The sequence below is a fragment of the Piliocolobus tephrosceles genome, chromosome 10, assembly GCF_002776525.5.
Source record: "Piliocolobus tephrosceles isolate RC106 chromosome 10, ASM277652v3, whole genome shotgun sequence".
Classification (NCBI taxonomy): domain Eukaryota; kingdom Metazoa; phylum Chordata; class Mammalia; order Primates; family Cercopithecidae; genus Piliocolobus; species Piliocolobus tephrosceles.
Genome location: NC_045443.1, coordinates 5,750,260 through 5,775,109, shown reverse-complemented (window position 1 = coordinate 5,775,109; position 24,850 = coordinate 5,750,260). Strand labels below are relative to the sequence as shown.

General features: G+C 45.2%; 1 protein-coding gene across 2 annotated transcripts in view; it reads right to left on the bottom strand.

The window, feature by feature from the left end:
* The window catches only part of NTF3 (neurotrophin 3), a 64,184-nt gene extending 54,659 nt beyond the window's left edge, over positions 1–9,525 (bottom strand). The window contains exon 1 of one of the 2 annotated variants that reach the window (XM_023232494.2): positions 9,297–9,525. In XM_023232494.2, coding sequence (XP_023088262.1) covers positions 9,297–9,314 — 18 coding nt within the window. In that variant the 5' untranslated portion in view covers positions 9,315–9,525. Of the gene's footprint in view, positions 1–8,319; positions 8,522–9,296 lie in introns of those variants that run through there. The other variant, XM_023232495.1, reaches the window with a different exon arrangement.
* Between the last annotated feature and the right edge of the window lie 15,325 nt (positions 9,526–24,850).

Below are 24,850 nucleotides of genomic sequence, written 5' to 3'. Positions count from 1 at the left end.
TGTTGGGGGACACAAAAATGAAAACAACAGATACCTTTCTCTGTGAAGTTCATATTCTAGGAATGCAAATTAAACACAGGCTGCTAAGTGGTATAACATCGGGAGGGTGGGAAGGGAGCCCCGGGCTCTCTGGGGAAATGCATGGAGGCTTCTCAGGTTAAGCAAATATGTGAAGGATGATTTTAATATCATTGGTGATGATGGAGGGGTATTTGAAACACAATATACGTACAGAATATATCCTCCAGTGCTATCTCCAATTCAAGAATAGGCGTATCACTCGCACAGAACACTTCCCTCTATATTTAGGCCATTTGAGGTATCCCCTTCTCCATCCGTGCATTTGACCAGATTTTTCTACTAGCCCCCAATTCTCACAATTAAATTAATGATAAGTCAAGAAAGACCTTAGAGATAATCAAAGCCAGTAGCTCTTAATAGATGAGGAAATGAGACCTAGTGTGGTTCAGGGACTTCCCAAAATTGTAGTTAGTCTCTGTTGGAGTTAGAGGTGGGGTCTGATCTCTCTGCTCAGAGTTTGGGACCTCTCTGATTTAGCTTATTGAATTCAGCTACCCACAGATAATTTTAATCCCACATAAACCTCTCCCATACTCCCAACTTCCAATCCAAGATCCGCCACAAATCTGGCAAGCTTGTTTCTTCAGTGCTTCATAAACATGCACTCATCCATATGTTCAATGACTTATCTGGCATCACATAACTTAATTTCCTCCTCCACCCCCTCCAAACCTCTCTACGTAAGTCCTCTGGGCCAGCAGAGATACCTGAAAATCACAGGCATGGGCCACAGTGTGAGGCCGAGGGAGCAGCGGAATCGTGGAAGATGTGATCTGTCACACTGGTAGTGTCCTTGTGACCGTCTAGTGAGTCCAACTCCTCCCTTCTCCAGGAAAAGAGAGGCCCGTGGAGGGAAAGTGGTTTGCTTAAAGTCACACAGCTAGTCTGGGCTCTCTGCGGGAAGAATGTGGCAAGCTATTTAAGGTAGCCAGGTGGGTGTTAGGAGGACTGGGCTTCTCCACACCATGGGACACACCTGTTGGGAAAGCAGGTGATTTCTAGGGCTGCGTCTTCCTCTTGAACCCAGTTCATAAGGAAGTACCTTATGAACCATTAGAAGCAGGTCCTCTAGACATGAGATGGAGCTAATCTCAGACTGAGAACATGAAACAAACTCCCTAAGGGATCCCTCAGAGCCAGAGAAGGATATTTTTAAATGCAGGGGTCTTAGATCTAGAAACAGAGGGAAGAGGGAAGTAAATTGCAAGAACCTGGCTATCAGTTTTTAAAAGGCTATATACTCCATATAAAGGAAATAATGATCACCCTACACATGAAAAGTTATTTCAAGCAAAGTAAATACATAATTTTTGAGTACCTAGGGTTTAATAGGCATTAGGTTAGTGTTCAACATTTATTTGTACATGCAAATATCTTTAAGCAACAGAACAAAGTCACCTGTCCTTAACTGTCTTGATGATGTATATGTGGTAGTGATGGTGGGGAAATCAGTGGAAGAAGGAGGAATGAGCCTTTAGTCACAACCTTCAAAAAGTGCAGCATCCACCCCAAGAACGTGTTTGGCTTCTCTACTTCCGGTACTGCCCTGAGAATGACGTGCAGTGGCAATCCTCGGCTGGATGTCTCTACAGCTGCTCTGCTCTGCATCAAACACAGCCTGGAGACCTCAGTTTTTAGCAGCGACCCCTGCCCCCCAACCTCCCAGCAAGAAACCTACCTTCACTTTGGCCCCAGTCTAAGTGGTGTGAGTTCCCTAGCCTCTCAAAGAAAGCTGTCTTCCAAATTCTAAAGAGACCTCATGCTCTCCATTCATATTCTTTTTCACTTTGATTCTGTGCAATTCCAGGACTCAAGAATGCTGGGACCTACCACTTCTCATGGGCGTGTGGATCAAAACCAGATGTCCAGCTCCAATTTTATAGAATTTACAAGGAGGCAATTGTGGCTTAAATCAATACCCGTGTTCTGTAAGGGCAGATTCCCTTGTCAACAGGACAAGCAGTAAAGGGGGAGGACCAATGGAAGCTGAGACAGATCTGACACATGCTTGCCAGCAGGTGTCTAGAAAACCTAAACATTTGTCTTGCACATGAAAAGGAAGCTTCCGGGGGCGGGGAGCAGGTTACCCTATGGGGTGACCATCTTTGCAGAAGAAGATGGACCCAGCTCCCATCTGGATGACATCACAGAACATAAAAAAAACAGAATCTGACTGGCAGGTGATGGGCTTGGGATGCCACAGGCTTCAGGCTGGAAAGCCAAGAACATCAGCATACCCCTTAACCTCACAGAACCTTAGTACCCCCATCTGTAAATGAGATTATTTTGAGTACTGAGGTAATGCCATGTAATGGCTGTAATAATGCCTGGCACCCAGTAAGTACTCAAATATTAACTGTCATCATCATCATCCATCCTCTTAAAGATGGACTAAGATGCTTACCTTAGTCAGAGACATTGCCACTGAAAGACATTCACGTGGAAGCTGAATGATTAGCACCAGACCTATCAGAAAGCCAAATCCCACCCCTTTCAGCTCTGCACACCCTGTGTAGGCTAAGCCAACGTCAGGAGCATTCTTGGCCAAAAGGAAACACTCTGGCAAATTCTTTGCATGCCTTTCTGCCTTTGACTCAGCCATTCCCCAAAGATAAAAACAGGAGCTCATTAAGGGCGTGCCAGGGTGCACTCCAAGTGAGGTAATTAGCACTGATTAGGTAGGAGGATGTGGCTACTGTGGAATCCTACAGTGGCAGAGCTGGAATGGGATGGGGAGATCTTCTAATTCACCTTCGTTTACAGATGGCAAAGTCATGTCCTAGAGAGAATGTCCAGGGTCACACAACAGCAGGTAATTAGTAACAGAGCCCAGTCATTGAACCTGGTCCTCTACCTCCAAGTCAGGCAGCTACCTGCTGCCTCAAGCTACTGAAGGTCACCCTGGCCTGGGCTCTTGAGATTATAAGCTACTGTTTCCTCCAACATCTCCGGCCTTGAATGTTTGAGAACCTTAAATTTTCCAAAAATCTCTGACTGAACAAACCCACACACACACACAAAATGGGGCTCAACAAATGTCTTCTCTGGAGATGTTACTAAAAAGTGAGCAATCACAACAGACCACACCAAATTTCATGTCAAAATCTGTTCTGTTTCAATGAGACCACAGTCAGTCATAGGTTTATCCTGTGAGGACACCCAGAGCCGCAGCAAGCCCTCAGTGGTTCCCAATTAATACTATTTGAGAAGGACCATGGCACAGATGGGGACATGAAGAGCAAATGCATTCTGACCACGTGGGGGTATGTGCAACCTCTAGCCTCTCAGTATTTGTAGGTAAAATAAAAGGCTGAGTTACGGAAAACTATTAACAACAACAAAAAAAATATTTTAACACTCTGGGGCCATCTACATGTGTCCTCACAGGTTCTAAAATGAGTCCTCTGAATGACTTTTTTTTTTTTTTTTTTTTTTTGTCCAGCCTCAGTCTTGTTAGAAATCCATCCAGGCAAGAATGCGGTAATATCTACACTGGCCTCATACTTCAAAGTTCAACATGCCCATATAAAAAAGATCTGAAAGACGGTGTTCCCAACTTTTTTTCTCAGGTTGGCCCACCTGTAAGAAGCAATCCAATGACAATCCAATCTAAGCCAAGCATCCAGATACCTGCCACCCATAACATAAGCTCTACAAATGCTCCCTGTCTACCCAGGGCAGGTCCTGTGCTCACGTGTCCCCCAGCACGCACGCATGCACATCCCGTGGTCTCCTCTTACTCCACACACACCTGTCCATGCACAAAGTACATCCACAGACTTTATCAGCAGCAACACACAGGGCTTAGGCTTGTCTCCAGTAGAAGATTTGGCCCTTTTCCAACAAACTCAATTTTAAATAAAACTAAATCTAAAACCCTAGCAACGGTCATTAGTTCAACATCCCCAATGCCAGAAACTGCCTGCCTTGTTAAAGAGTAAAATAGCAGAGGCTGAGGCTTGAGGAAGGGTGGCGGGCTTTGAAGATCTTCTGTGTCGGCCGCATGTCCTCTCTGGCTTCCAGGCAATGCACAGATTTACATTCCCTCCAGTTGGGGTGGGAGTGCTGTAACTGCTCGGGAAAAGGTTGGAGAAGTTTGCAGCAGAAGCCGCCTGCTCCATCAGGCATCCTGAATGTGGGGAAGAGGAGAGGCCTGAACATCTGATACATCTGGGAGTAGAACTGCAGAGATGGGAAATGTTATGTAATTAAACTCTGCTGGCCTGTCCCGCCTGGGGAATGTGAGACCCATCAGCAGTGACCTCTTCCAATCAACTTAATTGGCCCAATCTCGCCAAGAAAAGCAACAGAATTAGTTTAGTGCCTCTTGGAAATAGCTTAGCTCCTATTTATGGCCACTGAACTCAAGGATGGGAGCCTGACTCCGAGCCAGGAGTTGACAGCATGTGCTCACTTCTGGGAGGAATTGGAGGTTTCAGTGGGTTTCCGTGCCCCCCTGCGCCTCCGTCTTCATCTCTGGGGAGAGTGGCTGTAACCAACTTGCTGCACTGGGCACAAAGAATTGCAAAGACCCAAAGCCCAGGCTTTCCTCTTACCAGGCAGGCTGGACTTTGCTCTTCTTTTATTCAAATGGTGCGTATGTCAAGGACAATTATTATTTTTGCTGTTCTCCAAGTCGCATTTGTTTTGATGCTGTGGTCTGCATAGCTGATGTTAAAAATAAAGAAATGTCTGTCTCTGATCATTAATAACATTGATTCTTAGACAACCTTTCCTCTGAATAGTTCAAAGATCTTAAAGATTTCCATCATCTATAATCTAGGCTTGGTTGCCTCCAGCTTCTGGATGAGTAAACTGAGGCAGTTATAAAAAGTTTTATTTACACAGCAAGTGAGCAGTAGAGATGCGATGAGCCTCATGACTACTGATTAAGTTGCACTGTGAAGAGAAAGAGGTCCACATCCTATTTTCGCAATGACCTACGTACATGCTAGCACCTGGATTTAATTACATTTCATCTTTGTACCGCTGTATACAACTAAACACACCAAGTTTTGATGGGGGAAAAGAGGAATGAACTTTCTTCCTCCTTGAGTCATTATACTGCCACTTTACAAAAAAAGAAACAGAGAGTTAAAGAGATTAAAAAGGTCCCCAAAGTCACACTTTCCCAAATGATAGAACGGGACTAGAACTAAGGCATTTCCAATCCAAAGTCTTCCACTTCACCACCCTGCCCTCAGAAATATCTGTCCCCGATCTTCTGACCAATAGTCAAGCCCTATACAAACTATCTCTTATACAGATGAGTTTCCCCCTAAAAACTAAGGTAGACCCTTAAAATGGCACAGCTGTAACTTCATGAATTCAAAAAGGTCATGAGTCAAATAAAGTCCTCCCAAACATATGCCCAACCATGGTCAGAACCTAATCAAATGGGGCTCCCCATCATCTGGTCCAGACAGACAGATATGTGCATCACGAAAGGACAGCCTTCACTCTGTTCTTACCCAGTTGCCTCACTAGTCATCCAGGGTATGGACCCAATCAACTACACCTTTCTCTCATTCTGCAAAGTCTACGGCCCTTCTTTTGTGTACACCTTTTTTCACTAGAGATGCACATCTGAGTATCCAAGACGATTTTTATCCTTCCTCAGACACACAGAATTCCTGTAAAAACACATACTGGCACCCCCTTCACAAGAGCCAGAATATCCACCCCTCCTATCCACCTGGCTAGTTTTCTCCCAGTTACGTTACTCCAGGCCAAAGTGCATATGCACACACGTGCACACACACCACCCCTCAAACACACACTCAGATTAGCTTTACACTCGTAGTCCAGAAAATACCAAAGATGACAAACGTCCCCAGTCCATCTCTTCCCTGATCATGACTTCACCATTCTCCAGCTCCACATAACAAGTCTCATTCCAGCTATGAAGGAGGCTCTGCGTACTCTTAGAAACTCAGTCCTCAAAGGGATCTGGACCTGCATTCAGACCTGAAGTGCAACACCCTCCAATTCCCAACCCACACCCCATACAAGAAACAGCACCATCCAGCTCCCTTCCCAATACACAAAAGTCTACATCATCCCTATCTTTACGCCCCACTTTTTACAAAACCAGAGATGTATTTCAAGTCAGCTTCCCTTTGGCCCCCAAGATCCATAAACATCTCTAGAAACCGAATTACAGACCTTGAAGAAACCTCAACAAGCATCGAGCTCTGTCTATTTCTGGCAAAATTGCATCAGTTAGCGGAGCCTGGAGAAGGAATTTTTCCAGGGCAGTGTGCCATGCTCCAGTATCCAGCAATGGGCTGTGCATCCAGTAGGCACTCCATTAGCTTTAATTGATTATCAATATGAACTGGTGATAGTGAATTCCCCTATTACATAAGAAACCCATTACAAAACATTATACAACATGCACCCGACACAAGGCACGAATAGTGTATTCCTCTACTTACTTCAGTCTTACGCATACATCTCTTCCTGTTCCCACCCAGTGCCAGTGCACAAGGACTTTTCCTCTTAAATGTACATCCCTCATTCTAAGCCTCCTCCAATTCTCTCCTCTCCGGGGAGGAAGGAGAGGGGAGGCAAACACCAACCCCAACCCGGTGTCCTTTCCTGCAAATGCTTTGTCTTTCCATAAAGAGGATCTGAGCTCACACTTTTCTACCCCCTACATGCCCCAATGCCATTCCAGCCAAATTTCCCAGTGCACCCTCATAAAGTTCACACTCCGCGCACCTCAGATAATCTTTCCCCACCCCCCACACACATCCCTTTGGTAATCCTCAGGCGCCCAACCTTCCACATGCATCCACCTTTCGCTCACACACACAGCCGCCCTCCTACACCACACCCACTCCATGTGTTTGTGCAGGCATGCACAAGCCATCTGTCTTCAACAGGCTGCACCTCTCCTCCTGCTCTGACACCCTTCATAGGCACAGATTTCGCATTAGCTACACCTATGTTCCTGCAAGCTCTTGTCTCCCGCTAAGCACACAGATGCCCATCCAACAGACTCCCCAGAAACACACACCTCCCAGGCACCAGAGAGGGATGGGACTCCAGCTCTTTTGCTACCTCCCCCTACACACACACACACTCTCTCTCTCTCTCTATGAAAAAACATCCCCATCCTTCCCTGACCACGCACTTAATGGTCACAATCTCATTCCACAGATAAGCAGATCCCATTCACACACAACCAAACCCTCTAAGTCCAGCTACACTCCAGTCCTCACCAACACAAAATCCCACACACTCTCCCCAGGGGAAATACCCCAGACTTTCTACCTCCCTTCAACACTGTTTACAGGAGCCTGCATTATTTTCCAACCCCCTTAACTCCTGACGCGATACCCAAGTCTGTGTGTTTGCGCCCAAGGCAGAGGCGGTTGCATTTTATCCTCTACATTCTACCTCTCAGCTTTCTTTGTGTGACATGTCAGAAAGGAATTGAGGGCAGGCGGGAGGCAGGCTGAGTTATGCTGGAGAACTTGAGCGTTGTGAAAACAGGACCGCTGGAGAAGTCTCCTCTGTGTTACAACTTTCTCCCATCCTGACGTTTAGGACACAGCGCTTCCATGTTTTCCTCGCTCGCTGTTTTGCGGGTAGGAGCGGGCATCTCTTTATTTAAAAAGCAGGTCGCTCAGTACACTCCATAATCAGCTGAGTTACAAACATCAGGCTCCAGCAGAAACACCCACCCCTGGCAGGCTCCCCTCCCCTCTCAGCAGGCCCCCGCCCCCACCTCTTCACACACTTAAACAAGTCCACAGGCGCACAGTCTCCCGAGCTCTCTAGCTCTGAGCCCGGCGCTCCCGGGAGCAGCCTCCATTCGGACTTAGAACCTGCCGCCCGCCGCCAGAGGCCAAGGCCAGACGGTATTTTTGGTGTTTCCCCCACCGGGAATCCCACCCGAGCCTCGATTCCAGCAAGAGGGATCCTTTCTAGTCCACAGCCCCGACACCGTTCGACGCGGGGGTCTCACTGCTACGCATCTGAAGCGCAGACCACGAACGCACGCAGCAGCCAAACTCCCGCAAAGAAGCAGCGCCTCCTGGACGCGCACCCACTCCCGCGGAGAGCAACAAGCAGAATCCTACTCCCCCACCCCATGCCCTCGGCCCTCGCCCCTCCTTTCCCTAACCTTCAACTCCCAAGCGTCCCAAATTTCATCAGGAGCATCCACCACTGAGTAAAACTCTGGGGTAAGGGGCGGTTCGGTCCGTCGTAGGACCTTCAAACTTCGACCTGGCTGGCTGCGCGGGTGCCCAGATCTCCCAGCCTCCCACGCCACCGCTCAAAGTCCGAGAACAGGCTGGACGATACCGCGAGGAGATCCCCAGCGATGACCGGGCCCGGGTGCCCGCCGCTCCCCGGCGGGGTCCCAGATGTGCGGGCTGCGTACGGAGCTCCAGCATCTGCGCAAAGGCCCAGGGTGGGGTGGCCACCGGGTGGGCGCTGGCCAAGAGGAGCCAGGGGCGCGAGGTCTTTTCTGAAAAAAACCTTTCGGGGGACTCCAAAGCAGGTACGCGGCGCGGGGCGGTGAGTCTCAACTCCCAGAACTGAAACGCGGCGTTCCGGGTCCTGAGCTGCGCGTCCCCTCCCCCAGCCCACGCCCCGGCCGGAGTGGCGCTGGGGCAAGCTGAGAATCAGGCTCAGTGGCCGTCAGGGTGCAGGGCGTGTGCAGGGGAGCTGCGGCAGCACCTCCCCGCCCGGGGTTCTGTCTGCCCGCCCCGGGTTCTGTCTGCCACCCTCTTTTGTTATAGGATGCGCTAGGAGCTTTCCCGGAGGAGCAGACGGGTCGGTTGGGGGTGGTGGGTGGTTGATTCTGTTGAATCCCTTTCCTGCTCTTTCGTCGTCCCCATTTCCCCTCGCCTGTCCCCACCCTTTCCAATCCAGGTCCCTTAAACCTGATCACTTTCCCAGATTGAGGGAAGCTTCTTGGGCAGCCGAGGGACAAGAGGGGAGGAGGTGGAGAAGGGTGTCCGTGTGTGTGTGTGTGTGTGTGTGTGTAGCGGCGTGGTTGCGGTTGCGCCCGCCTGAGCAGATCCCAGCGCAAACTTCGGGGAAGGCACAAGCCCGGGAAAGTGAGTGAGCGCGGCGCAATGGGGGTGGGGCGGGATGCGGAGTTGGGGGCCCCCGCGCCGGTTCACTGGAAAATCCCTCCCCACGTGGACCCCCATCCCCAAACCTGCCCACCCAACGTGCCCGCCGCCTCCCCTTACCGTGGCAAAAGTAACCATGGCATCCGTGTGGCCGTTTCCAGGGACGTCGACATGAAGAGAAAGGTGGACGCGAGCTCGGTCATTCAAAGTCTCCCCCACCCCGCCGCAGCCACTACCCAGCAGGGGAAAAAGGAGAGGAAGAAAGAAAGGAGAGAGAAGAAAGTAGTTGCGCCGGGCTGTGTCGCGGGGCGGTGCGCGGAGCTGTTCGGTAGGGAGAGGAGCTTCAACTCTGAGTCCCGGGAACATAATCTGCGCGGTTATAACCAGCCAACCCGGCCAGATGGCTCCGCGCTCAGCGCCTTAACCCCTTCCGCGCCGCGCCGCCCTCCCCCGCCCGGCCCGCGCCGCGCCGCGCACGCCCGCGCCCCAGAGCCCCTCGGACCTCGCTTCGGGACCCGCGGCGGGGAAGGAGTCATTTCTCCTGGCCCCTCTTGAAAAACAAAACGAAACAAAACAACAACAGCAACAAAAACTTCCAAATTAGTAGTAGTCTTCAGTAACCCCCACCCTTGAGTTCCCTTTTAGAGATCCAGGAAAAAAGGAAACATTAAATGTATAGTAACAGGTTACATGTTAGTGTCTTCAGCCTTTTTTAGTTGTTCTTTTTCTTGAAATTTTTCTTTTTCATCTCTTTTCTTTTAAGATTTTCTTTACCAGGCATGAGGGCCTTTTCCTGCGCCTTTCCTCAGGCGGATCAGGTCTGAGGCGTAAACTCCTCCTCCAAACCTTAGACCCTTCCAGCTCCAGATCTCTCCCCACCCCTACCAAGCCCACCCGCCACTCCTCCCCCCACCCCACAACACGAACACGCCCAAGGACAATCGCTCCCCGGCGAACTCGCCGCTCCGGGGCACCCGCACCCAGGACGCTGTGCCGGCGGTCGAGGGAGGTCAAGGTAGAGGGGTGTGGGGGCGGGTGGTCCCAGGGACTAGGGAGGGGCTGTGTGCACGCGCGCGTTTGCGGGAGCTTGAGTGTGGAAGGGAGAGGGAGATGGATCGCAGCCTCCCGTTTCACCCATCCTCCAACTTCTAAACCCCTTCCTTCCAAACTAGGATGGGGCCCTGCAGCTCATCACTCGCCCAGCACCCACCAGTCTGCACGCGGGGACAGCGCGAGAAGCAGGAAAGGCGAGCAACAAGCAAACCTCTTCGTGGCGCCCCGAAAGTAATGACGCTCACTTCCCCACCGGTGGATTCATTCGAGGAAAGGATAGGGGGAGGGGGGCAAAATCTCTTATTTGGAGATAATTTTAGCTGCCCGTTAGACCCCACTTGCTCCGAGCCGTTCTCTCTAAATTTACCAAGTTAAGTCATCTTGATTTCGCCCATTTGCCATCGAGAGAAGGGGGGAAATACCACCTAGGGATCAACGAGAAATCGAGAGTCTGGGAGCAAAGTTTTGCCCTCTTGTCCCCTTCCCGAGTCCTTGAGTGGTGGACCTCCGCTCCAAGCCCCTCATCCCTTCCTCCCTGCCACTTCAGCCGCTCCTCACATCATCTCCTTCCAGGACCTTTTGACTCACGAGCGACTGGGGAGGGGAGCGAGTATCCCGTTTCCTCCCTGCCCTGTCGTTCGAGGTGTCTAATAAGCAAGCCGTTCCATGTTTCGGTTAGGGCCCAGGTTCAAAAAATCCAAATACCTTAGAATTGTCGGAGAATTTGGTTGAACCCCGGAACTGCACCCACCAGTTCAGGACCAACCGGCCGCAGAGAGTAGCTGGGGGCTTGGATGGGGAGGTGGGAAGGGAGGGGGAGTTTGGGGGCTGCATACTAGATAGATTGTACCTGCCTCATCATTATCCTGGCTGATGGGGGTTGCCACATCGAAAACGGCCAGAAGCGCCCACCGAGGCCCAGGGGCGTCACCTTCTGCGGTCCCTCGCAAGGGTAGGGTCGTCCTTCAGTGGCTGCCCTCTTGCCAAAATATCGACGTCTTCCTCAGGGCCAGAAGAGGCTGCCGAGTCGTTCCCTCCACCCCGCCACACAGCACCATGAAGGTTTGGATTGGGCGTGCTCTGTCGGGTTCTGCTTTTCTCCCTCTCATCTGGCCCGCCTCCCTGCCCTCCCCCACTTCCCGCACTTGCCCCCCTCCTCCAGCTTCTCGCCGTGGTCAAAGGAGGGATTCAGGCCCCAGTTTCAGATCCACTGGCAGAGTTCATTTCTCAAGCTCCAGGTCCTCCGGGAACCTGAAGATTGCAAGGAAAGAGGTGGTTGGCTCCTGCTGCAGCAGGGAAGGGGTTAAATACATGTGCGGGCTGATCTGCAGGCAGCTCCCAGGTCCCTGGCAGTCTGGAGGGACGAGGGGAAGGGGGGCAAACAAACTTGAAAAATCAAAAGAAACGAAGAAGAAGAAAAGGCAGCAAGCAGTGCATTTAGGACTTGGATTTGTTGTGCAGATGCCTTGCACTGGTTGGCCGCCTCACTTTGCCAGGACTTTCGGGGATCCCAGGAAGAGTTTGTATTGTTTCCAACTCCAGGGGGTTTTGTCCTGAGCTGGTGGGTCTGTCTTTGCTTGCAATCAACAGGCCTTGTAATATGAGAGGTGACACCTTAATCTTGCCAAATATGTGCTGTGCCTTTGTGGAGAGAGGGGAGGAGGGACTGAGGGAAGGAGAGAGGAAGAGGGAGAGACCCAGACAGGAGCAGAGGGTGAAAGATACACTTTTTCTCAGGAGGGTTGGTTTCCCAAAGGGAGAGCCTTAGCTCTTTTCTGAGTAGAAGACATTTTTCAGACAGTCTCCCTTGAGCACCTCCAACTGCCTTTTCCTTTACTGTTTTTCTTTAGACTTCAGAGCTAAAGATTTCTTCCTTCTCAAACTAGGGACTGACCCCCCAGGTCTGTGTTGTGGCTTCCAAGAGAGTGGCAAGGTGCTGAATGAAGAGGCTGGGCAGAAAAAAAGAATTAGAAAGGTGTATTTTTAAGCAGACAGAATAAAAAGATTATTATAGACAATGTAGAGCCATTTTTAAACTGTAGAATATTGTGACTTCTAAGTAAATCCGTGTTTCTAAATAGAGATTTTTCTTTTCTATAGAAAGACCGTAGTGGTATGGATAGCAAAAGCAAAGATCAGGACTGGAAAGTAAGCTGGCTGCGAGCTTGTGCCCTGTAGATAGCCCTGGTTAAGGAAGCATCCAGGATGAGATCTTTTAGGATTCACTAGGTAATTGCCCCTCTCCAAGTTGACTTAGTGGCCATGACTTTGGCTGTCCATCTGTCGACTATATTTTTAGGTTACTGAACTTTCTTTTTCTCCCTGCTGCATCTGAGAGTAAGGCCCTGACTCCTGAAAGTGATTTCTGAGAGCAGGAACCAGATCTTGTTTTTGAAAACCCCCTTTAAAACTCTCTCCTAAAGCAAATTTCCAGAGCGTGCCTTCTGGTTACCCTTATCTTTTGCAATAGCACCACTCTGTGGTTGGAACACTGAACAGAAACAAAACGGGAATGTGGGATTGAATTTTGCCTTTTACCTTGTGAAAAACAGCACTTATCTCCTCTATGTTTGAGCTCAGCGGACTGAGTGCTGGTGGTGGGGGCTCAGCATGTGGTGAGGGAGGGGGTCTTGTGCAGTGGCAGTATGTGGTTAATTCATTGTGACATGTTGACCCAGGAAATTAGAGAATTGGACCAAATGGCCTCCAAGGACCCTTTCCGTGTCAAAGACAAGCTTGTTTTTTTTTTTTTTTTTAACTCCATGATCACACAGCTAGACTTGAATGTTTGTCCTCTTCCATTGCTTTTCTTTTTCTCTCTTTTGAGGTTACTGAAATAAACGCCACACTTTCCACTGATCCTAAAGTATTTGCAAGTTGCATCTTCTGCTGCTGGAGGGCGCTGTGGGGAGGTCTTGCCCTACCCCCTCCATCTCCACCCCCATCCACCCAGACGGTTGCTAGAGCTGATGGAGTCTGGAAGTCTTCGTTTTTCAAACAATTAAAGTGAATGCAAAAGGTGTTTGCACAGGGACTGGGAGCTTAAGGTTCAGGAAAGGCAGCTTCATGCTACCTTTGTGCCTCAGCACTTGAAAGATTCCTGGCTGCCCACCCATTACTAAATACTGGCAACAGCATGATTAACCAACAGCTACAGGCTGTCGATCCACATAGCAATTCCTCTCAGATGCCCTGGAGTCATCTGTGAGACGTTGCCTGCCGTTGTCCACAGAAACTGAGGGGCTTGTTTATGTTTATTCAGCAAGCCTAGGTCTTCCCCCAAATTTCTATCGTCTTAAGAAAGCACAGCTTTGCTCCAAGGACCAGCATTGATCTCTCTACACAGAATACAGACATCAGCGGTCAGCTTCTATCAGCCCTATGTCCCCACTCCGCATTTAATAACAGAGGAAACTCAGAACAACAAATAACAAAAACAAAAACATATTAACAGACCATGACCTAGAATTTACTGCCAGAATAGATTTTGGTGCCTGAGAAAAGCAGGTTCCTCTGCCTTCTCCACTCAGTAGCCATGTGTTTTTGGACAGGTTTCTTAACTTCTCAGAACCCATCTGGAATTGGTGAAAACAACACCAATCTCACAGAAGTAAGATGAGGACCAAAGGAACTAATTCATATAAAACACTCAACACAGTGCCTGGCACAATGTGAGTGCCAGTCCCAATCTGCTAGTCCTTACACTGAAAACACGTTCGCACCACGGGGGAAATGAACTGTCTTTAAAAGAAGCTTGGCTCTGGAATGGCCTGTGTGTTATTATTTGTGTGCCACACATACACATTTCCTTAATGTAATTTTATGGATGTATATTTTCCCCTTTGGACAAATACAGCAATAAATTAGCAGAATGAAGTAGTGGACATATTTAGAATTTATATAGCTTCCTAACGTGGACCTCAATGTGCACGAAAGACAGCAATGAAGGATTTCGAAATCTTGTCTTATTCATTATCTGCCTTTCACCCAGAACCACTTCATCATTTAAAAGGAAATTCTACCATATCCTTCAACTCTTAACAGTTTGCCTGGTATATTATTGGTTTGTTGTTATTGCTAATTATGTCCTAGGGCTTACATTGAACAATATAATGAATTGCATTGAACAACGGTGAATCAACCCATTTTGTGACATGGCACACATATTCATAATTATGTTTCAAGAAATTACCCATAATGATAGAGGGAAAGTATGTATTCCTACCACACAGGTGGATATAGAAATCATAATAAAGTCTCCTGTTTCACCAGTCATGACATGAATTCCTAACCACCCTATAAATTAACTTTATGCTGCACCAAACTCCACTCATAAAAAAATGACATTAAGGTTTCCTAGGTAACTAATGCATTTCCAAAGGGAATAGGTCTCAGGAGACAAAGAGGGCAGGGAAAAGGGTGGGGAGGGGAAGTGAAGAAAAGAGAAAAAAAATTCAATGAGACCCATGTGACATAAACAAAATATTTCACGGGGAGGAACCCATAAAGTTTTATTACCTTGGTCTGACATAGATATGACATAGCCATTAATTCCATCTTTGGATGATAAAATACTCGATGGGCTATCCCTCTCATCACATATGCCGGCATTTCATATTTCAGATCCAGTTCTACAAATCTTGAGAGAGATTCGACCCTTCCATTCATCTACTAAGCTCACCAGCCAGCTGACTCTTGTGCCCTCCACCAAATGTTGAGATGAAAGTGAAAAACAGGGTTGATTTGCATGTTTCAGAATATACAGATGCTTTTGATCGCTGTGGACTCTTAAAACTTTGGAGTGAATCTGTTAGCCTTAGCAGAAGGCTCGGGCCTGAGAACGGAATTATGGGAATTGAGGCTTGGTTTGCAATCCCTCAACTCAGTGGCATTTTCACTGTGGTTTTCTTTATTTGGGGGAGGGTCTGGATGCAAAAGAACATCTTGGATGCTTTGGACAAAAATGGCAAGTTGTAGGTGGAGCTTAAGGCTGAAATTTACACTGTCAGAACAGAAAAATTCTGACATGCAATGCAATCCAGAGAATTTTCCCTGGGTTAGAGACAGGGAGATGGGGAAAGGAGGTCTAGAGTCTTGTCACTGTTTTGTGAGCTCAGGGAAGTAAACCAACTTTTCAGTTCCTTGGTTTTTACCATATGTAAAGGTACTTAACCTCATTTTCTTTCATTACTGTGAATATATGTAAGGAAACAAATAACACACTAATGTGAATACAGTTAGAAATTTTGTATTATCTGATTTCTTCTCTTTTCAGTAGTCCCAGAGTGACATCTGTGAGTGAAGTCTCCAACTGGTTACAAGATGCAGCCAGGTGACCCCTGTATTCAAAGTGTGGCAGGTTTGCCTGTGAGTCCCGTGGCACTGGGCAGTCAACGGAGAGTAAAGCCTACCTTTTGCACTTTCTCTGACCTGCTGGAGAAAGGACACAGGACACAAGTTCATGACTAGAAAGCCAACTGGAAAACTAGAACTGTTTCCATCACACAATGTCTTCCATTGGGTTTGAAGTCATTTTAGGCTTTAACTCTTGTTAGGGGACTTGGAGTGGCACTAGGGATTAGAAAAGCGTTCTGGCCACACCCTCCATTTACCACTTTTACTGGTAGTAAGGGGCAGGGAATGTCTGGGAAGTAAATGCTTGGCAACTCAAGGTGCAGCCTTCCCAGGGATTTGAGATGAGGCAGGTTGGGAACCTAGGTCTCCTTACTCCTAATTGAGACCCATCCAGGCTAGCCATGCCTAAGAGCAATAAGTGATGAAATGCCCCTTGAGGACTCACCTCCTACACACCTGCCCTCAGAATCCGAGGCCGGGGGATCCTGCAAATATCACTTCATTCATCTTCCTGCCCCCAAGACCAGCCTTCACCTTCCACTGATAGGTACAAAGTGGGTGAGGTGGGGCGCCAGGCAAAGAAGGTTCATCCTAATCTCCATGTTTCCTTGAAAATATTCCTCTCTCTACTCAGCGGTTCAGAAAAACTGAAGAAAGAGAATTAGCCACTGAGTTTTTTACTTTAAAGACCCTCTGTCCAGTGTTCCCATGAAACATTAAAAAGAGGTATTAGTTCTTGGAGGGGCTAGAAAATATGAGTTTCAGTTAAAATAAGCTTATATACCACTATTATCTCCAACACACACAAACATATACAGACAGACACACCCCATGCAGCCGACCCATCGGCTGATTTGCTATATTTACCAGTCAATGCGCTGACAGTTCTGCTCCTGTCCCCACCCTGAGACCAGGCTGTCGTCAGGTCCCAGTTCAGAATGCAAATAATGCTCAAGAAGCCAAGGGTGCCCATGCTGGGCTCTCGTCTGTTCAAACCACAAACTCCCAGCACAAGAGGAAATGTTAGCAGGTAGAAACTTTCTCTACAGATAATAGCAATAGGTAACATTTATTGAGTACTTACTGAGCACTGGGTACTTAATAATCTTAGCATTATAGGCCAGGCACTGTTTTAAGCACTGTGTGCATGTGTATATATGTATATATAAAGGTATATAGACACACACATGCAAACACATGTGTGTGTGCATACAGATACATATATATACACAAAAACCAGCACACACATGTACATATGGATATATCTATAGCTGTATTATCCATGCCAGCATACATATCTATATCTACATCTATACAAGCATGCACACATGCACACATGCACTGGTTTTAGCACTAGACTAAGAGACACAAACCTGGTTCATGTCTGAGCTCCTCTGTGTGATCTTAGGCAAGTTACGTGTCTTCTCCTAGGCTTCAATTTATTAAATATGCCAAGTGGAAATAATAATGGCACCTACTTTGTAGGCTTTTTGGTAAGGACTCATGATATATAGGTAGGTACTGTGATTAGCTCGACTTTATAGATTGAGAACATTGAGGTATAAAGAGTTTGTATAACTTGGTCAAGGATACATAGGTAGTGAATGAGTGGCAAACAGAGGTTTGAACCCCAGCTGTCTGTCCCTCTGCACCATTTAACCTTGATGGAGTGACATTTTTCTCTTTATACCTATGAAGAAACTGAGTCATAGGAGGAGATAAGCAACTTGCCTAAGATTACATAGAGGATCTCAGACATGAAGCAGGTCTCTTGTCCCTTAGTCCAGTGCCAAGACCTGCAGTAGGAAGGTTGCAATATCCACAGAACCAGCCCTCCTGGACCCCAGGTTGTCCTAGGGCATGAGACAAGGAAGGAAAAGGAGACAAAGTAGGATAGGATCAGGTGAAACCATAGGCCTTTGTGTACGCTAGGTATGCACACCTTTCTAGGTGAATGTAGCTCACACCAGGACACTTACTTGGCACATGGAAGAAGAACTGATTTCAGCGCCCACCCATCTCTTCAGCTGGTTCTTTCATGCAGACATAACCTATGTAACTCTTTATGACAGCCTTGGGTACAAGAGCTCCCACAAGCAGACAAAGCCACTCAGTGCCAGGTTGTTAAGAAATTTGTCCAAGGGAACAGGCCATTGGCTTTGTTCCAGAGATTAAAAGGCCACTAATTAAAACTACCAGGGTTTGCAATATCAAAATATACAGGAAAAAAGTTGAGCCTCGAGTCTTTAGTAAGTATTAACTCTGTAAATGCCTGCTCAGAAACTACAGGATGTTGGATTAGAACATTATGAGCAATTGATGTTTTGTTACCTACGTTTCATTTGAATCCCATCCAGGCACAAATGACTACTCATGCAAATGTCTCTTCCTTTCGCACAGACATAGACTTAAATGTCACTTAGAGCTCAGACTCCAAAGGCAAGCCAGCGTTCAAAACCTGCCTTTGAATGAGTTTTAAAATCTGGAGCTGCTGTCAAGATAGTATCCATGGGCATCGGATTTGCATTTTACTACTCCAGCATATCTACCTCTTTGCCTCCAAACAAAGACGAGAAAATTCCACTGGTCCTTTTCCCACCACATAATATAATTTTCATCAGAAGTTTTCAACAATGAGTCCAAAAGCTAGAAATTAGTTCCATTGGAGTGAGTAGAGAGAATAACTTTACAAATGATAACAACTGCTGTCTTTCCACCTATGAGTTAGTCATCTCCCCTAACTGACTCTATGGATACCTTAAAAATAAAGCAAATAAAAGAAGTGCACAAGAAAGTTGGAGATAACCTTCTAGAAATAAGAAATTAATGAACTAAAAACAATGTATTTTGCCCATGGTTAGCAGGGAGTCCGTGGTTAAGTTGAGAATGAAATCACAACTCTTAGGAGATGCCCATTGTGAATTCTGGTCCATATCCCATATCTCAAGTTGGAAAACAGACTAGGTGCCAGGTAGATGCAATGAATGAACGATATGCATTCATTGGGAGATAACTCAGATTCCCCTAGTCAAGCCCCTCATTTTACAGAGGAAGTAATTACAACCCAGGAAAATGAACACACCTGCCAGAGACCACACAGATAATCAGAGTCATCAGTGAGGGTGTGGAACCCACGTGCCCAATTCCCAGGATGCTGCTGTTTGTCTACTCTGTTCATACGGCCCCTGAGAAATAGGCACATCTGCTTTCCTTCTGGAAGCGTTTCATTTCTCTCCAATTCCTCCCTTCCATTTCTTCTTTCCTCTCTTTCTTATTTCAGTGTATTTTAATATTTCCTTTATTTTGTTCCTGTTGTGAACTACTGGTCACACAAGGGAAAATTAACATGCAGAAGACAAGGTTTTAGTAAGAGCTAGAAAAGAATTTTATTCACAGGTGAGGTTAAAGATAGCTTTAAAAGTGTAATTACTGCTTTCTTATTTTTGATAGCATAAGGTTGGTCTTTTCTGAAGAAACAGGATTAAATAGATGAATGCTCTTTTCAATAATGTTATTATAGATGACCTTATAAGGTTCCCAACTGAGGAAATCTTTTTTCTCCATATCTTTCTTCCTTTTTTATCTTCTTTGCTTTGTATTAAAGATAATAAAAGGATCTATTTTGCTAAGGAAATGCTTCTTTGATATAACTTTTTTTTTTTGAGACGGATTCATCTCACTCTGTGGCCCACATTGGAGTGCAGTGGCATGATCTTGGCTCACTGCAACCTCCACCTCCTAGGTTAAAGATATTCTCATGCCTTAGGCTCCCGAGTAGCTGGGATTACAGGTATGCACCACCATGCCCGACTAATTTTTTGTATCTTTTTTTTTTGTAGAGATGAGGTTTTGCCATGTTGGCCAGGCTAGTCTCAAACTCCTGGCCTCAAGCGATCTGGCTGCCTTGGCCTCCCAAAGTGCTGAGATTATAGGCGTGAGTCACCGCGCCTGTCCCCTAGAACTTTTAATTTTATTTTTCCTGTGATAAAGCTATCAGTAAGTCCTAGGATAAATTCTTAGCTCTTGTATCTACCTGCTAATTACTTTTTCATAAACAACTGACACCAATATCTAGCATTAGCATTGTGGATCCCAGGAGCCTAGGAACATCCAATAAATAGGAGTAGTAAAGATCCTGGTATCTATAGGGTCATGAAGTAAATGGAAAGCATGACTAATCTGCAAGATTCCGAGGAATAAAGCTAGGATTGATGGGTAGAATTTACAGGGGTGCAGATTTCAAGTCAAGACAAAGTTGATGGTTCTGACATACAGAATTTCCAAAAATAGAATCCTTTGCCTCCACAGCTGAGGAGTTGTTCTCTGTCACTGGATGAGCTTAGGCATGACACCACTCTGAAACATTGTTGTGTAGGGGTTTCAGATTTGGATAGGTGGTAGTCAAGATTCCTTCCAAACATGAGATTGCACATGTCAGTGATCTGGTCACTTTAGCAAGTATGTACTTTCCCATATATACTTCGCCACTGACATGGAAAATTATTTTTGGTGGTACATGGATAAACATTTTACATTTTACTAGTTGTATTTAATTTGTTTTACTTTATCAAATCTATTTATGGAAATACAAAAATTCCTTTAAAATGCATTTATTAGGGATTCTTACTTATGGTTATACAGGCCAATTTGTAATATATCAATTCTTCCATCAGAAACTTCTTAAAAAGCTGGAAAAAAATTCTTTTGAGACAGGATCTCCCTGTGTCACTCAGGCTGGAGTGCAGTGGTGCAATCACGGCTCTCTGTAGCCTCAACATCCTGGGCTCAAGTGATCCTTCCACCTCAGCCTCCCAAGTAGCTGGGATCCCAGGTGTGTGCCATCACATCCAGCTATTTTTTTTTTTTTTTTTGTATTTCCATGTTTTTCAGGCTTACCTGGAACTCCTGAGCTCAAGTAATATGCCCCTCAGCCTCCCAAAGTGCTGGGATTACAGGTGTGAGTCATCATGCTCAGCCTGGAAACAATATTTTAAAAAATCATGTGAAGGTTCCTCTATAGTACAGCTGAATGAGCTCTTCTAGACCAATTCTCTTTCAGACAAAAGCTATATATTGGGGACCGAAAGTGAACAAATGCAGGCAGATTCTGGAGGGGAGTTGACTTTTTAAAACAGGGAGGGGTATAGAGATGATTTTGTTGTTTTAAAAATATTTTTTGGCTTGAGGGCAGACCACAGCTGGTACCACGTAAGAGAACAAAAACTTACAGATATAGAAGGAGAAATAGACAATTTACAATAAAACTTGACATTTTAATAGCTCTCTTTAGGAAGTTAGTAGAAAAAATAATCAGAATATCAGTTAAGATAAAGGCAACACTATTTACCACTTTGACTTAATTACTATTTGTAGAATAGTAATTAAATGTGGCATACACTTTATTATCAAGGAGCCCTGATTTATATTTACCAAGATAGACCATATGCTGGGCCACAAAACAAGCCCCAGTACATTGAACAAATGAAATCACACAGAGTATATTCTCTGACTACAATGGAGTTAAATTATATATCAATGACAACAGGAGATCTGGAAATCCCAACATAATTGGAAATTAAACAACACATTTAGGCATTACATAGGTGAAAGAAGAATTCACATAGGAAATTAGAAAATATCCTGACCTTTATGATAATGAAAATACAATATATCTAAATCTATGGGATTCAGATAAAGCATGGTAGCTCATGCCTGTAATCCTAGAATTTTGAGAGATTGAGATGGGATGACTGCTTGAGGTCAGAGTTCAAGACCAGCCTGGGCCATGTAGTGAGACCCTGTCTCCATAAAAAAGAAAAGAAAACTCTATGTGATCCAGCTGAAGCAGTGCTTAGAGGAAAAGTTTTAGCTTTCAATGCTTATAAATAGAAAAAAATAGAGCAAACCAAAAGTAAGTAGAGCAAAGAAATAACAAAGATAAGAAATCAATGAAATAGAAAATAAGAACTAAAATTTGTTCTTTAGGTAGATCAACAAGATTGATAGTTTCCAAGCTAGACTGGTCTACAAATATGAAGGAGAAAAAGACTTAGCAATAAAAGATCTAAAACCTCAGATCCTACAGAGGTTAAAAGGAAAATGGGACTTTCATGAAAAATTTCAGGCAATAAATTTGACAAATTAGGTGAAATGGAAACATAATTTGAAAAATACAACTTACTAACACTTATGCATGATCAAGTAGAAAATCTGAATAGCCTTTATCTATTAGCAAAAATTAATTTATCATCAAAAACTTTCCCATCAATTAAACAGTAGAAAAAGATGTTTTCACTGTTGCATTCTGCCAAAAATTTAAGGAAGAAATAGCATCGGTCTTGAAACAACCCCCATGTTGTTATATGTGGCGAGTATAATCCTATTACCAAAACCTGACAAAGAGACGAAGACATTACTCTCCTTAAAAATAAATAAAAAATAAACTTGCAGACCAACATCTTTTATAAACAAATACTGAAACTCTATATTTGTCTGTTTTCACAATACTAATAAAGACACACCTGAGACTGACTGGGTAATTTATAAAGGAAAGGGGTTTAATTGACTCACAGTTCCACATGGCTGGGGAGGCCTCACAATCATGGTGTAAGTCAACTGAGGAGCATAGTTACGTCTTACATGGCAACAGGCATGAGAGTAGGTGCAGGGGAACTCCCACTTATAAAACCACCAGATCTCATGAGACTTATTCACCGTCACGGGAACAGCATGAGAAAATCCCACCTCCATGATTCAGTTACCTCCCACTGGGTCCCTCCTACCACACGTGGGGATTATGGAAGCTACAATTCAAGATGAGATTTGGGAGGGGACACAACCGAACCGTATCACAAAATATTCGTGAATATCATGAAGAGAATAGATGGATAGATAGATGATAGATAGGTAGACCAAGTTGGGTTTATCCCAGCAATGCAGTCAGTTAACATTGAAAATCAATCAATGTTATTCACCCTATTGATAGGATAAGGGTGAAAAATCATAGGATCTTTTCAATAGATTTGGGAAAAGCATTTTATAATATTCAGTACCTATTCATGATAAACACACACACACACACACGCGCGCGCGCACGCACGCACAGCAAAGCATAATGCAAAGGGAACTTCCACAATCTGATAAAAGGTGCAATCTGATAAAAACCATCCATAAAACTGACATAATGTTTACTAGTGAAATGTTGAATTCATTGTCCCTAAGATCAGAAACAGGGCAAAGGATACAAATATCTCAGGTATCCCTCAAAGGAGAATGAGTAAACAAGCTGTCATGTATTTGTATAACAGAATATTACTTAGAATGAAATAGGAATAAACTATGGATACACAGAGTACTATGGATGAACTTTAGAAATGTTATGTTGAGTTAAAGAAGCCTTACAAAAAATTATACATTGTATATGATTTCATTTTATGAAGTTTTACAACAAGCAAAACTAACCTATTATACAAAAAATTATAATAACAGTTGCCTCTGTGGGGATGGGGCAGCAGTGAGGAACGATGGGAAAGAAGCACTAGGGGACTTCCTGGAATGATAGAGGCCTGGATTATACAGTGTATTCCCTTGTCGGTCTGTGTTCATATAAGATTTATGCAAATTGTTTATGTAAATTTTGTGTCTAATGAAAAATATTTATAAAACAATATAAAGCACTAGTTAATGAAATGCAGGCTGAAAGATTTAAAGGGGAATGTCCTTAATGTATTTTGAAATTCATCAAAAATAAGATTAATTGACAGATGGACACAGGGATAGATACAGGGAGAGACATATAATGAGTCAATCAGGATGAAATTTAAATTATAGAATCTGATCTGTGGGTATAAGGCTGTTCACTGTAACACACTTTAACCTATTTTTTATATCTGAAAGTTCCCATAATAAAATGGTGAGTAAAAAGGAAAACATACTTTTGAACTAATTCATCCATGGCAGCATGAATAAGCGAGGATAAGATGCCAGAGAAAAGGGAAGTACAGAGGAATGAGACTGATATTCAGCTCCATGTTCCTTTTCAGGCATATGCTGATTTTTAAGTGGAAGCTGAGAGGATAAAAAATGGAGATGAACTTTTAGTTATCTTTCCAGGCTTCAGACACAAAAAATTGGATCTCAAGATTCACTGAGGAAGAAGGCTTTTGATTTGGATTGTTTGGCTGCAAACAATCAAATGGCTACTTCTTATTGCAGGATCTGGCCAGCAGCCCACAATACAATGGCACTCTCTCTTTGCTCCCAGGTGGATCAGCAGGTCGAGAAGTAATAGACACACACAAGATAGTGAAAGCTGGGTCCGGGGGGTCACCGCTTTCTGGTCCTGTGGTGCCAACAATGCACTGGATATGCCAGCATTTATTATTAAGTTTAGTGAGGGCAGGGGTAGGTTAGTGAGGGATTTAGGGTCATTTGATTATGAGGTGAGATGGTCACATGGGGATGAAGTAGTTCTTTAACATAACATCTGTATGCAGAAGTACAGTATACAGAGGTAAGAATTTACAATACAGTGTGTGCATCAGTAATTTCTAACAGAGCGTTAAAACAGGAACACAGTCTTTCCATAACCTATCATTAGCAAGATATTAATCAGCAGTAACAGTTGCAGCAAAAGCTGGTCACAAACAGTTCATAGAAATGGGATGTGAAGTTAGACAACCAGTTAGACCAGAAATTCTCAGAAGGGAGTATGCCTTAACCCTAAAGAGGCCTAGAAGAGCCACGGCAAGATGAGGACATTTATAGCCCTATCTGATCCATATAGACAGCCCCATCCCCCGCCACCATGCGTCCGTTTATAGGCTCTCCATAAGGGTCGCATTCCATTCTCAGAGCTATGTACATCAACTTTTCTGGGATAGGAATCTTGGTGATGTGAAACCTCCCTGACTGCACGTCTGTTCACAGGCTCTCTGCAGGGGAAGCACATCACACGCTGTTGGCTCATTCTGGCAGTCCAACCTGGCATTGTCTTTACACAATCCTGCATGCAACTTCGTATTTACAATAATCAGGAGCATTTCATCTTTTATTCCATAGCAATAGTTTCAGGGGGTCTCCCTACAACTTCTTAGGAGTAAGAGAGAACCAAAAATAGAATCACTTTTGCATTAAAAAAAATATATTTTTTTGGCCGGGCACAGTGGCTCAAGCCTGTAATCCCAGCACTTTGGGAGGCCGAGGGGGTGGATCACGAGGTCAGGAGATCGAGACCATCCTGGCTAACACAGTGAAACCCCGTCTCT